This window comes from Aegilops tauschii, chromosome 7 (genome assembly GCF_002575655.3).
Source record: "Aegilops tauschii subsp. strangulata cultivar AL8/78 chromosome 7, Aet v6.0, whole genome shotgun sequence".
Lineage (NCBI taxonomy): Eukaryota > Viridiplantae > Streptophyta > Magnoliopsida > Poales > Poaceae > Aegilops > Aegilops tauschii.
Window position 1 is genome coordinate 213,678,511 of NC_053041.3, and position 12,627 is coordinate 213,691,137.

The following is a 12,627-nucleotide window of genomic DNA, read 5'->3' on the forward strand; positions in this document are numbered from 1 at the left end:
TTGCCTGTATTGCAAGGTGTAAAGTTGAGTAAGACTCAAATCCCGACCATGGCAGAAAATAGAAAGAGAATGAAAGTCATTCCCTATGCCTCAGCCATAGGTTCTATAAAGTATGGTATGCTGTGTACTAGACATATTATGTACCTTGCCATGAGTTTGGCAAGGGGGTACAATAGTGATCCAGGAGTAGATCACTGGACAGCCGTCAAAATTATCCTTAGAAAACTAAGGAAATATTTCTCGATCATGGAGGTGACAAAGAGTTCGTCGTAAGGAGTTACGTCGATGCAAACTTTTACACCGATCTAGATGACTCTACATCTCAATCTGGATACATATTGAAAGTGGGAGCAATTAGCTAGAGTAGCTCCATGCAGAGCATTGTAGACATAGAAATTTGCAAAATACTTACGGATCTGAATGTGGCAGACCCGTAGACTAAAACTTCTCTCACAAGAAAACATAATCACACCTTATTGCTCTTGGGTGTTAATCACATAAGCGATGTGAACTCGATTATTGACTCTAGTAAACCCTTTTGAGTGTTGGTCACATGGCGATGTGAACTATGGGTATTAATCACATAAAGATGTGAACTATTGGTGTTAAATCACATGGCGATGTGAACTAGATTATTGACTCTAGTGCAAATGGAGACTAAAGGAAATATGCCATAGAGGCAATAATAAAGTTGTTATTTATATTTCCTTATATCATGATAAATGTTTATTATTCATGCTAGAATTGTATTAACCGAAAACTTAGTACATGTGTGAATACATAGACAAACAGAGTGTCCCTAGTATGCCTCTACTAGACTAGCTCATTAATCAAAGATGGTTAAGTTTTCTAGCCATAGACATGTGTTGTCATTTGATGAACGGGATCACATCATTAGAGAATGATGTGATGGACAAGACCCATCCGTTAGCTTAGCACTATGATCGTTTAGTTTATTGCTATTGCTTTCTTCATGACTTATACATGTTCCTATGACTATGAAATTATGCAACTCCCGAATACCGGAGGAACACTTAGTGTGCTATCAAACGTCACAACATAACTGGGTGATTATAAAGATGCTCTACAGGTGTCTCCGATGGTGTTTGTTGAGTTGGCATAGATCAAGATTAGGATTTGTCACTCCGATTGTCGGAGAGGTATCTCTGGGCCCTCTCGGTAATGCATATCACTATAAGCCTTGCAAGCAATGTGACTAATGAGTTAGTTGCGGGATGATGCATTACGGAAGTAAAGAGACTTGCCGGTAACGAGATTGAACTAGGTATGATGATACCGACGATCGAATCTCGGGCAAGTAACATACCGATGACAAAGGGAACAACGTGTTGTTATGCGGTTTGACCGATAAAGATCTTCGTAGAATATGTAGGAGCCAATATGAGCATCCAAGTTCCGCTATTGGTTATTGACCGGAGATGTGTCTCGGTCATGTCTACATAGTTCTCAAACCCGTAGGGTCCGCACGCTTAACGTTCGATGACGATTTGTATTATGAGTTATGTGATTTGATGTACCGAAGTTTGTTCGGAGTCCCGGATGAGATCATGGACATGACGAGGAGTCTCGAAATGGTCGAGAGGTAAATATTCATATATTGAAAGGTTGCATTCGGACATCGGAATGGTTCCGAGTGATTCGGGCATTTTTCCGGAGTACCGAGAGGTTACCGGAACCCCCCGGGGAAAGATATGGGCCTTATGGGCCATAGGAGGGAGGCTAACTAGCCCACAAGGGGCTGGTGCACCCCCGAAGGGAGGAGGCCGAATTGGACTTGGGAAGGGGGCGCCACCCCCCTTTCCTTCTCCTAATCCCTCTCCTTCCCCTTTTCCCCCTCTAGTAGAAGGAAAAAAGGGTGGGGCCGAATCCTACTAGGACTGGAGTCCTAGTAGGACTCCCCTCTCCCCGGCGCGCCCCTTGTTGGCCGGCCTCCTCCTCCCCTCCTTTATATATGGGGGCAGGGGGGCACCCCAAAGGCACAACAGACAATCTCTTAGCCGTGTGGTGCCCCCCTCCACAGTTTTACACCCCGGTCATATCGTCGTAGTGCTTAGGCGAATCCCTGCGCCGGTAACTTCATCATCACTGTCACCACGCCATCGTGCTGACGAACTCTCCCTCGGCCTCAGTTGGGTCAAGAGTTCGAGGGACGTCACCGAGCTGAACGTGTGCAGATCGCGGAGGTGTCGTGCATTCGGTACTTGATCGGTTGGATCACGAAGACGTTCGACTACATCAACCGCGTTACTAAACGCTTCCGCTTTCGGTCTACGAGGGTACGTGGACACACTCTCCCCGCTCGTTGCTATGCTTCTCCTAGATAGATCTTGCGTGATCGTAGGCAAAATCTTTGAAATACTATGTTCCCCAACACCTTCCTCGGGAGACTACGGTGAAGGATGGGGACCGGGAGGTTATTTGGGAGGTGGTCGACAAACGATGGGGACATGGGCTAGGGATTTTGGGGGAGGGAGGGGTTCACGACATCATGTACTACATGACAGTTTTGCAAAAAAAATGCATGCAAGTGGCCCATACGCCATCGATTTATTCTTGAATACGGTGACCAAAGTGAATTTGGAGGACAAGTCCAATGGATGTCGATGAATTTTACTCCATGGATGGTACATACATGGATGGTCAATCGGCCAAACAATATGCCGCATAGGCGGAATACGGAGCCAAAGCATACGCAGTGATCGTCGATGTTCACTTTATGTAACTTTCGTGACTATATTCGAGTATTCCCAAGTTCGGTGACTGAAGTGAAATTTAGGGACGAGTCCCATGACCTCCGGTTAATTTATCTCTTGTTTTCTTATCAAAAGTTCTTTTCTCGTTAGTTTAACTCTGGAATTTTCTCGGCGTCTCCCATGCTCGTTCCTTTCTGCGTGGACGGTTGAGATGCATTTGACTATCGACCTGACGGTTTAGGGCATGTTGGTTCCTCGCGTCGATTTTGCCCCCTTGCACTTGTGTCCGGACCGGACCGCTCCACAATACAGGCCTGCGTTGGATGACTTTCGCGGTCCGGACAGTCCGATTCGGACAGTTGCGGGAGGTTTACAGGTCGGCATTGGAGATGAGTTATTACAGTATTTAGATACAAAAGATATGCAACAAGTTACACAACCAAGTTCAGATCTGGAGTTTCATGGCGTGTCCGGGGTGTTGCCCCGGTCTGATTCGTTCAACGGCAATGGCTTCACTTTTAATGAGCCACCTTGGAGATCCGCAAAGCTGCATATCAGCGATGGAGCCGCATCGAGCTCGGATGAGGAGGTAATCCGTTATTCTTTTCTTCGGTGGCTGCTGTGGTGGTGCCGGAGGCAGGTGACTTACGTTGGTGTCAAGCTCAGAAATGTTCTGCTATCTTTTCAGTTTTGTCATATCGGTTCTTACGTGACTCGTATTTTGTTCTTTATGATATGAATTGGACACGTAAAAAAAATTCAGAAGGCGTGTTTCTGTGCAGACGGAGGCGTAAACTTGTTCTTAACCTCAGCCCCGTCAGCGATGACGCGAGCGACGGAAGCCGTGACGGCACCGAACCCGGGGTCCTTGTGACCGCCGACGTCGTCGTCCTCGTCGTCTTTGCGCTCTCGAACGTTCCTCTCGCCTCCAAATAACCCACATACCTAAGGGCTGGGAGGCGGCCCATCACTTCCCCGCGTGCAGATTCCGGAAGCACCCTTCCGTCGCCCCCTCCATCGGCCGATTGCTCCGTGGTGCTCGGCTCGGCGGGAAGCCTCTGCCTAGGTGCGTACGGTCGCTCAACCGCCTCTACCCGCAGGCTTCGATTTCCTCTTTCGCCGGTCGCCTTGGTCGGATCGGCGGCTGCCTGCTGCGATTTTAGCCGGGTGGTTGCGATTAGGTTGGGAATCTTGGTCGAATTGGGGGCAGTCTTATAGGATTCCAATAAGTATTCAGTTGTGGTAGTACTAATTTGTATGTCTAGTTTTCTACAGCCTTGGTAAAGATTACATGGAAGTATTGGGGTAGCAATAGCAGTGGGAATTCTGCCCCCTTTTGGTTGCGCGGACAATAAATGGAGCCTCCAATATTTTCCTCTGCTTCTGAAGGAATCTCGGGAATTAGGAGTAGTGTAATTGTGTTTAGTATTGACCCCATGGTGTTAACATGATGCCTTGAGCTTATTTTCATGGCTAATTTTCTATCTTCCCTTCCCACTGATAACATTGTTGAGATGACAATCTGATTGTAGATAATAGCATGATTATCATATAATTTATCAAACACATAAACTGACAGCATAAGGTGGTTTTTGTCAGGAACAAAATGGATGAACAGAGAATAGCTCGAATATCGGTCACTTGGAGAGGCAGGCAACTTGACGTTGATGCAGACCCAAGCTGTACGGTGAAGGAATTTGGGCAACTGCTCCAGGATTTAACTAATGTTAAACCGGAGACGTTGAAGCTCATAGTTCCGCAATCTGCAAATAAAGGTTCCAAGCTGATCAGTCCATTTTCAGACCCTCATTCAAGCTTAACACTGAAAGAAGCTGCTGTCAGTGAGGTAAGATGCGCGTGCACTGCACGTATATTCAACATGCTGTTGGGTAATTGCTAATGCAATGGTGAATAACATCATTTCTGTGCACCTTTCTCTCTCTCTCTTTTCGTGCATCAGGGTAAGCCTATTAGAATGATGGGTGTCTTTGAAGATGAAATTGAGGAAGTATCAGACAATGGCAAAAGATCAGATCTGCGGATAATTGGATTTGAAGAGGAAGAACAACGGCTGAGGCAACGATCTTCAGGCAGGCCCCGAGTTTCACTAAAACTTCCACAGGGGCAATACATCTTCTGTGATTTTCGGACACTTCACTTACCCGGGGTTGAGGTTAGTTAATTTTCTGACCCTATATATGTTTCCGGTTCATATGAGACAGATCCATTGGATAACAATCATGACACCATTTGCTCTTCTTGGACCCCGTATATGTCAACCTATCATAAATCTTTCTTCTGCTCATGCTACTTTGTACCTTTACATTTTTGGTCTTCTTGCTTGAATAATTCTATGCTCTTTCCATTGGATCATTTGAGCAGTCAGCAGTGTGTATGTCATAGATATTGATTTGCAAAGTATGGAAAAACTAGATTGTGTAATTTAAACAAATATCTATACAGGAGAGCATAGAAGACCCAAAATCATTTTTTCTGCTAATTTGTTTATTTAGTCCAGAATAAATTAACATAATTTTGAAATCATTTCCATCTCATACCACTAACTTTCTAGAATGATGAAATCCATGTTATACTCCTTGATCATGTCAGGTGTTACCTAAAAAACCCTACTTTCTCTGTACCCTTTGTTAAATAAAAGGATGCTAGTAGTAGCAACTTTCTGTCTGATTTGTATAATCATGGATAGGCCAATCATGGCATCTTAAATTTAAATTGTGCGCTTATTTGCTTTTTTGGGTGCTAGTTGAATCCACCACCTTCGGAAGCTCTGAAAAGAATGCACATACTTGCATGTGACCCCGGCATAATTGCGATCATGAACAAGGTAACAATCTTCAAGTGGCAAGTCTGTTTCTTTGTGTAGTTTCATATTTACACAGTTACTTTTTTGGGTTTTTTCAGCATAGATGGCGAGTGGGAATCATGACTGAAATGGCACCAGTGGGATATGTTGGTGTTAGTCCGAAATGCATTCTAGGCTTCAATAAGGTGAATATAAGTTATTCTCATACAGTACAATTAATATTCATCACACAGCAATTTTTGTTTTCTGAGAGTATATTGTGTGCTATTCATATAGAACATGGGAGAGGAGATATCCCTTCGCCTACGAACTGATGATTTGAAAGGATTTCGGAAATACGAAAGTATAAAGAAAACTCTGCTCCATGAACTTGTAAGTTTTTTGGTTTTATATTTCCATAGAATTTGTATTTCTTATGCGGATCACCGTTTTGCTACGGTTATGGGCTTTTACTTGTCTATTCATTGATTTCAGGCGCATATGGTGCACTCTGAGCATGATGCCCACTTTTTCGTTCTTAATAAGCAGGTTCTTTATTTTAGCTGCCCCTGTTACCTTTGTTTGCCAGCTGTTTACTTTGACTTCACTTGATCCTCAACTTACAGTTATTTTTCTATTCAGTTGAATGAGGAAGCTGCGTCCTTGGACTGGACAAAATCAAGTGGACATGTGCTGAGTGGCCGCAAAATATTTGATTCCTATGAAGATGAGTTTGATTTAGAACCAGAAGCTCATGCTGTCGGTTACAAGCTTGGGGGAGGATCAAGTTCACTGGCAAGTGCCCGTGTGTTGCCAGGGGTAGCTGCTTATCAGCGTCTCTTGAGTGCATCATCAACAGATTTGGGGAGTTCCCACAGTAGTGTTACTAAATCTGTGGAGAGACATAATGTGCAAGGTACACAAGCTGAACCTGATCCGGATGATGCTGGCCAGGATTTTATTCAGGAAAATGTGAAGGCGGAACCAGACCCAGATGACAACGATGCCATGCCTATTGATGTAACGATTGTGACATCTGGATCAGCAGGTTTTGTAGCATCTACAGAGCAGAATACCATAGGTTATTCTGAGCCTGTTCCTGATGATGTTGCGAAGAAAAGCTCTGTTGGTTGCCTAGAACCTGATCCTGATGATTCCGCAGATGTTGACATGCTTAACAAGGAGATCGATGGTGAGCATGATAATGAACCTGTTCCTGATGATGGTACTAGTGAATTTGTCCTGGAATCTGGAAACAAGATGGAAGTGGAGATGGAGCCGAGAACTGACTCCACAGTTCTGAAATCTGAACCTGATCCTGATGACTCCTCTAGCTCTATTCAAAACCAGGAGGTGATCATTGATGGGAAGCACATGGGAGAACCTGATCCAGATGCTAGTAGCTGTGGAGCTGTTCTGCAATCTGGAAATAAGATCCAAGCGGAGATTGGGCAGAGCAGAAACCACTCAGTTTTGGAGTCTGAACCTGACCCTGACGATAATGCTGCTGACTTAAAGAGCGATGAGCTGCAAAGAATAGAAGAGCCAGTGGCAGCCCTCTGCTCGCGCCTCCAGAAGGCTATTGAAATGCTCCGGTCGCAAGCAACACCTTCAGAGGCAGCCTCTGCACTTCAAACACTCTTCAAAATTATCAAGAATGTGATAGAGAATCCAAACGATATTCGGTATAGAAGACTGCGTAAGGTATGCTTGGTTTCTGTATGTTATGCCTTTGTCTTCTGATGCAACTGAAACAAATTATTGCTAATCCTCATCCTTTTCTCCAAACTTGTAGACCAATCCTCATTTCCAAAGGAGCGTGGCGAATTACAAAGGTACATCTCTTACCTCTGCGAACTGCCACTTAAGTCTTAAAATTCTGCTGTTCACGAGGAGTAACTATCTTCTTCCCCTCTCCTCTCAAAACCAGCTGCGATGGAGGTCCTCGAGTTGATTGGCTTCTGCGAGGATGTCGTCTCGGATGAGATCGGGCGTGCGGAGACCTACCTGGTACTGAAGAGGAACGACCCTGGGTTGCTGTGGCTTGCGAAGTCCTCCCTTGAAGTATCCATGGCTTGATAAACCTTCCAGCTATATACCTGTATATCATGACATTTCATTCCCTTTGTGCTGCAAAAATGGTTTAGTGCGGTCTTGTGCGATGAGAATGAGAACATGAAACTACGTGTTGCCTGTCAGCTTCTCAATTGTATATCAAATATGTGATTGCAGAGAGACTCATAAACATCTTGTCTGGGGCTTATGCTACTCCCTCCGTTCCTAAATATCCTAAATACAAGTCCTTTTAGAGATTTCAATATGGACTACATACGTAAAATGAGTGAATCTACACTCTAAACTATGGCTATATACATCCGTATGTAGTTCATTTTAAAATCTCTTAAAAAACTTACAGCATCTCCCCCACCCCCCACACACCACCAAACAGCCCCTTGAAGCCCTTTTTTATCACGGGCTCGAAAAAATCGGTCCAGTCGCGCCCCTAGAAGCTCATTTTCCGCCAGTTAGGGCCGAATTTGGCGCCGGCGGACCCAGGCTGAACCCGGTGCGGCGGGGGGGGGGGGGGGGGGGGGGCGCGGGGGGAAACAATTTTGGCGCGAAAACTGGTGGACCCGCCGAGTCAGAGGCTACGCGTCACCGAGAATCTTCGTCGTCCTCATCGCCTCGGTTTCCCGCGGGAATCAATGCAAAGGCTGTCGCCGGTCAGCCTTCCATTGATTCACGGGCGGCGCAGTGAAGGCGCGTCACCGCTGCGCGTCCCGCCCCCTCCCCGCCATGCGTCCACATTACTGCTGCCCACTCGCCGTTATAAAAACCACCCTCCCTCGCCGCTGGCTGCACACTTGCCATAACCGCTCTCTCCCTTGCCGTCGACGCCCCTCTCTCTCTCTCGCCACTGAAGCCCCCTCCTCTCCTTCGCCAACGATGGCCGAACGTTTCCCCGACGATGGAGTGCGGCCAATGGCTTCGGCCACCGCCACCTACACGAGGCGAAGGCCCGTCTCCTCTACGAGGCGGACTACCCGACGCCGCCCGACATGCGGGTGCCAAGATCGCGCGCATCAGGTCGTCGCTGCCAAAGCATGCGAGGTATGCCCTCGACAGCCACACGCTGTGGATGGCATACTTCGACTGCGGCCACTCCGACCAACTCGCCGCCACGAACGGCGCTGAACCCCGCAGACGCTACAACTCCGAGGGATGGCGTCAATGGTGGGGCGTCCCCCGGCGCACCCTCGAAGCCATCCTCGAGCACATCGAGGCCGGCAACTCGCCGCTGATGGAGTACCCGGCGGGCCCCTCCTTCTCTCGCCGTCGCGGCAATTCCTGGACGCCGAGGCGAATGGAGATGGCGTCGTCGTCCTCGTCGGGCTCCCGTTCCTCCGGATCGCCGGAGCTCCTCCCCGTCAAGCCGGAGACACGGGATACGCCGCTCGGGCGGTGCAACCGCAGCGGCGCCCTCTTCATCAAGGAGGGCGGCGTCCCTTCTCCTCCCTCCTTCTGCCTTGTCAAGCTGAAGACCGAGCCGGAGGAACGGGAGCACATTTTTTATTTTGTGAGCGTGGATAGCGTGACACAATTTTTTTTTTAGTTGAGGATAGCGTGACACATAAACATTACGGTTTTTGTAGCAACACATAAACGTTACGTTTGGGGAATCTTACATCCTGGGCTGGAATCCTCTGCCCAGGGCAGTAAAAATTATGCTAGGCTCAGTGTGCCCGGCCCAAAAGCATTTCCCTTCATCCGTCGGCCTTTGAGAGTCCACCCGACCAGCCGCCGCGCCGCGCGCAGCAGGAGCCCCTCGACGGCGGCCGCCGGTGCTAGGGTTCTTCACCTCCACCTTCATACCTCCGGATACTCACCTTCTCTTGCTGTGTTTCTGCCGAGGCAGCGGAATCTCCCCCCGATGGGGGCGGCCGCCGTCGCTTCCTCCGGCACCGGGCTGCGCTGCGCGCTTAACCCCGCCCTGAACCAGCATAAGAAAGGCGCGCGCTTGAGCTTAGCGGCCAAGAGTCAGCAGCGCTGCGCCGTCACTTGCGGGCGCTTGCTGCTCCGCCCGAACGCTCGCGTGTGCACGGCGGCATCGGCATCGGCATCGACGGTGATGGATAGCGGGGCTTGGGACTCCGGGGTGAGGAGGAAGAGACTCGCGGTGTTCGTGTCCGGTGGAGGCTCCAACTTCCGGTCGATCCACGAGGCCGCCCTGGGTGGGAAGGTGAACGGGGATGTGGTTGCGCTCGTCACTGATAAGCCAGGTGACGATGAATTCCATGTTTCCTGCAGCTCTTTTGGACTGTGGGGTCGATTGGTGGTTCTGAGGTGACGGAATCGGAATGTTGCAGGCTGCGGTGGCGCGGAGTATGCAAGGTGCAATGGCATGCCCGTGGTCGTGTTTCCCAAGTCGAAATCGGCGCCGGAGGGGGTCTCGACAGATGAACTTTTGAATGTTCTTAGGTTGGTTCTGTTGATCTCATCTCAGGCTGTGATTTGTCATCTCATATCATTCATTTGGTCTCTTCATGCTTCCACTCCTAGTCAGATAGCCTCAAAAGAACTTTTTTTTTAAAGGCTCAAAAGAACTTCTTGTCCTTTGTGAAATGCATACATTTCTAACTTCTGACTGTGGACGGGCTTTCTGTACCTCACATATCCATCATATTCTGAAGCTGCCAGTGAACATAAGTTGATAAATTACATAGAAACTTACAGATGCGACATGTTACTGTCTTCTAGGCTCTAGCTGTATGAACTTGTGTTCACAAGTTTTGCTGTGGTGTGACGGCTCTGACCGAAATCCACTGTTAAATATTTTATACCTCCAAATGCACCCATGTGCTTCAGCTTGCCCTTTCAAGTGTGAAGATTATATTTCATGACACATGTAGAATGTATTAGCTCATGGTTATGCCTATTGTGAAACAGGGATCTGAAGGTAGACTTTGTTCTACTTGCTGGTTACTTGAAGCTCATACCTGGTGAGCTAGTTAAGGCATTTCCCAGATCCATGCTGAATATACATCCTTCACTGCTCCCGGCATTTGGAGGCAAGGGTTATTATGGTTTAAAAGTGCATAAAGCAGTCATTGCATCTGGAGCCAGGTACTTTACATTTTGTCTAGCACCTTCCAACATCTTGCATTTTCCTCCCAGAAGTACTTGGCATCCATTTGAAAGGAAATTGTATGCAAGCATTATTGTTCATTGTCTTGTGGTAACTGATAGTCGATTTGTGTGATGGCGGCATTGATTGCTGAACTACTGATTTCTTGTTTTCCATATGGCATTACCTGTTTCTCTTTTGGAAAAAGTCACCCTGTTTTATTTGATGACGTTTTCCAACCATGCAGATACTCAGGACCAACTGTGCACTTTGTGGATGAGCAGTTCGACACTGGGAAAACCTTGGCCCAAAGAGTTGTGCCAGTGTTAGCCAATGATACTCCAGAGCAATTGGCTGCAAGGGTTCTTCACGAGGTAGCATCTTATGTGCATTTGAGATTTCTTAGCGGCACAATTGACTTTAGATATTCTTCTTGCTGATTTATTAACCCAACGTTACAGGAGCACCAAGTTTACGTTGAGGCAGTTGCTGCCTTGTGTGAGGATCGAATTGTGTGGCGAGACGATGGTGTCCCACTTATCAGAAGTCAGACAAACCCCAATGCGTATACCTAATTCGTGATCTCTGTCCTGAGATCTCCTGAAAACTAATGAAGTTTGTAGTGTCCCCACCAAGTGCCAGTTTTCGCCACGGCATGTAGTTAGCACACACCGTTTGTCTGATTGAGTGAAATAACATGTCTAATAATCTGGTCCCAGAAACATAATGTGTACCTTGCACTGTGTTTAACTCATTGTATGGCTTGGCTTTGATGATAATCTGTGCCTGAAATAACATTTCTGATAATCTGGTCCCAGAAGCGTAATGTCACCTTGTACTGTGTTCAACTCATTGTATGGCTTGGCTTTGATGATAATGTGTTCCGGTGTGCCTGAACAAAGTTTCAGTGAATAGTCCGGTTATCCACATACCCTATGTCTAAAGATGTCACCTTCAGTTCCAGTGCTGTTTTCCTTTGTGGCGTCGATTTGTTTCTTGCTACTCCTTAGTTTCAGTGAATAGTCCGGTTATCCACATACCCTATAGTCATAAATATTGCAATCTCCTTAATTTCCCAACCGTAATTTGTTTACCATGCTACTTGTTGAGAGATGTCACTAGTGAACCTATGGCCTCCGGATCTATTCTCCATTGCTTAACTCTTCTACAAAAGTTGTTCCTTTTATTTGCCGTTCCACTTTATCATTATCTATCTCTATCACTTGAGTTTTACCTTGTAATAGCAAGACAAGGGCTTGACAACCTTCTTACCGTGTTGGGGACAAGTTTTGTTTATGTTTTGTGTGTCGGTGTTGTTGACCTGTGTAGTTTAGAATATCCTACTGGTTTGGTAAACCTTGGTTCTTAACTAAGGGAAAACTTGCTGCTTGTTAATTCACCCTTCCTCTTGGGGGAATCCTAACGACAGGAGTAGCAGCCACCTCCTCCTCCGATTGCTCGATACCGAGCTGGAGGGCCTTGGCATTCTTCCGATGGAGCCGACAGGCATTTGTCTCTGTAGTTGTCAGTGACCGGCGGTAGAAAGCCGCGAAGAGCTTCTCCTCATCGGGCAAAACCGGCAGTTCGTTTCGGCGGCAGGAGGGCTGTATGGCCGCCTTCGATGCTGCCACCCTCTCCCAAGCCCGCGGCCTCTTGCGGCGAGCGGTGTGCGCCTCTGATTCCGACATCCGTGTATGCGGTGTCGGCGGTGCGGGAACGAGCACCCACCGATGCCCGCGAGGAGTACCGCTGGAGGGGGGGGGGGAGGGCGGTAGGCCAACCGCGCGGAGCTGTGTGAGGTGCGGGACATGCCTCTCCGGCGTCCGCACTGTGACAACGGGCGATAGTTTGCGGAGTAGAGTGTGAGCTACCGACCGTGTCGGCCCGCGAGCGCTGCAACGTGATGCAGAGAGCCAGCTCATCCTCATGGACGAAGGTGTCCTAGTCGTCCACGTGGTCGGATCTATCACCTCCGCCACTGTCGT

At 47.7% G+C, this 12,627-nt stretch overlaps 2 protein-coding genes across 2 annotated transcripts; both read left to right on the forward strand.

The window, feature by feature from the left end:
• The first annotated feature begins 3,527 nt into the window (after positions 1-3,527).
• On the forward strand, positions 3,528-7,762 carry LOC109742840 (uncharacterized). The gene is made up of 10 exons (XM_020301937.3): positions 3,528-3,780; positions 4,314-4,560; positions 4,675-4,887; positions 5,479-5,559; positions 5,637-5,723; positions 5,815-5,910; positions 6,013-6,066; positions 6,160-7,221; positions 7,313-7,352; positions 7,448-7,762. The coding sequence occupies exons 2-10, from the start codon at positions 4,321-4,323 to the stop codon at positions 7,594-7,596; spliced, it is 2,022 nt and encodes a 673-aa protein (XP_020157526.1). The 5' UTR covers positions 3,528-3,780; positions 4,314-4,320; the 3' UTR covers positions 7,597-7,762.
• A 595-nt stretch (positions 7,763-8,357) lies between these two features.
• LOC109742841 (phosphoribosylglycinamide formyltransferase, chloroplastic) lies at positions 8,358-11,449 on the forward strand. The gene is made up of 5 exons (XM_020301938.4): positions 8,358-9,797; positions 9,885-9,996; positions 10,465-10,641; positions 10,890-11,016; positions 11,104-11,449. The coding sequence occupies exons 1-5, from the start codon at positions 9,449-9,451 to the stop codon at positions 11,215-11,217; spliced, it is 879 nt and encodes a 292-aa protein (XP_020157527.1). The 5' UTR covers positions 8,358-9,448; the 3' UTR covers positions 11,218-11,449.
• Positions 11,450-12,627: the final 1,178 nt, after the last annotated feature.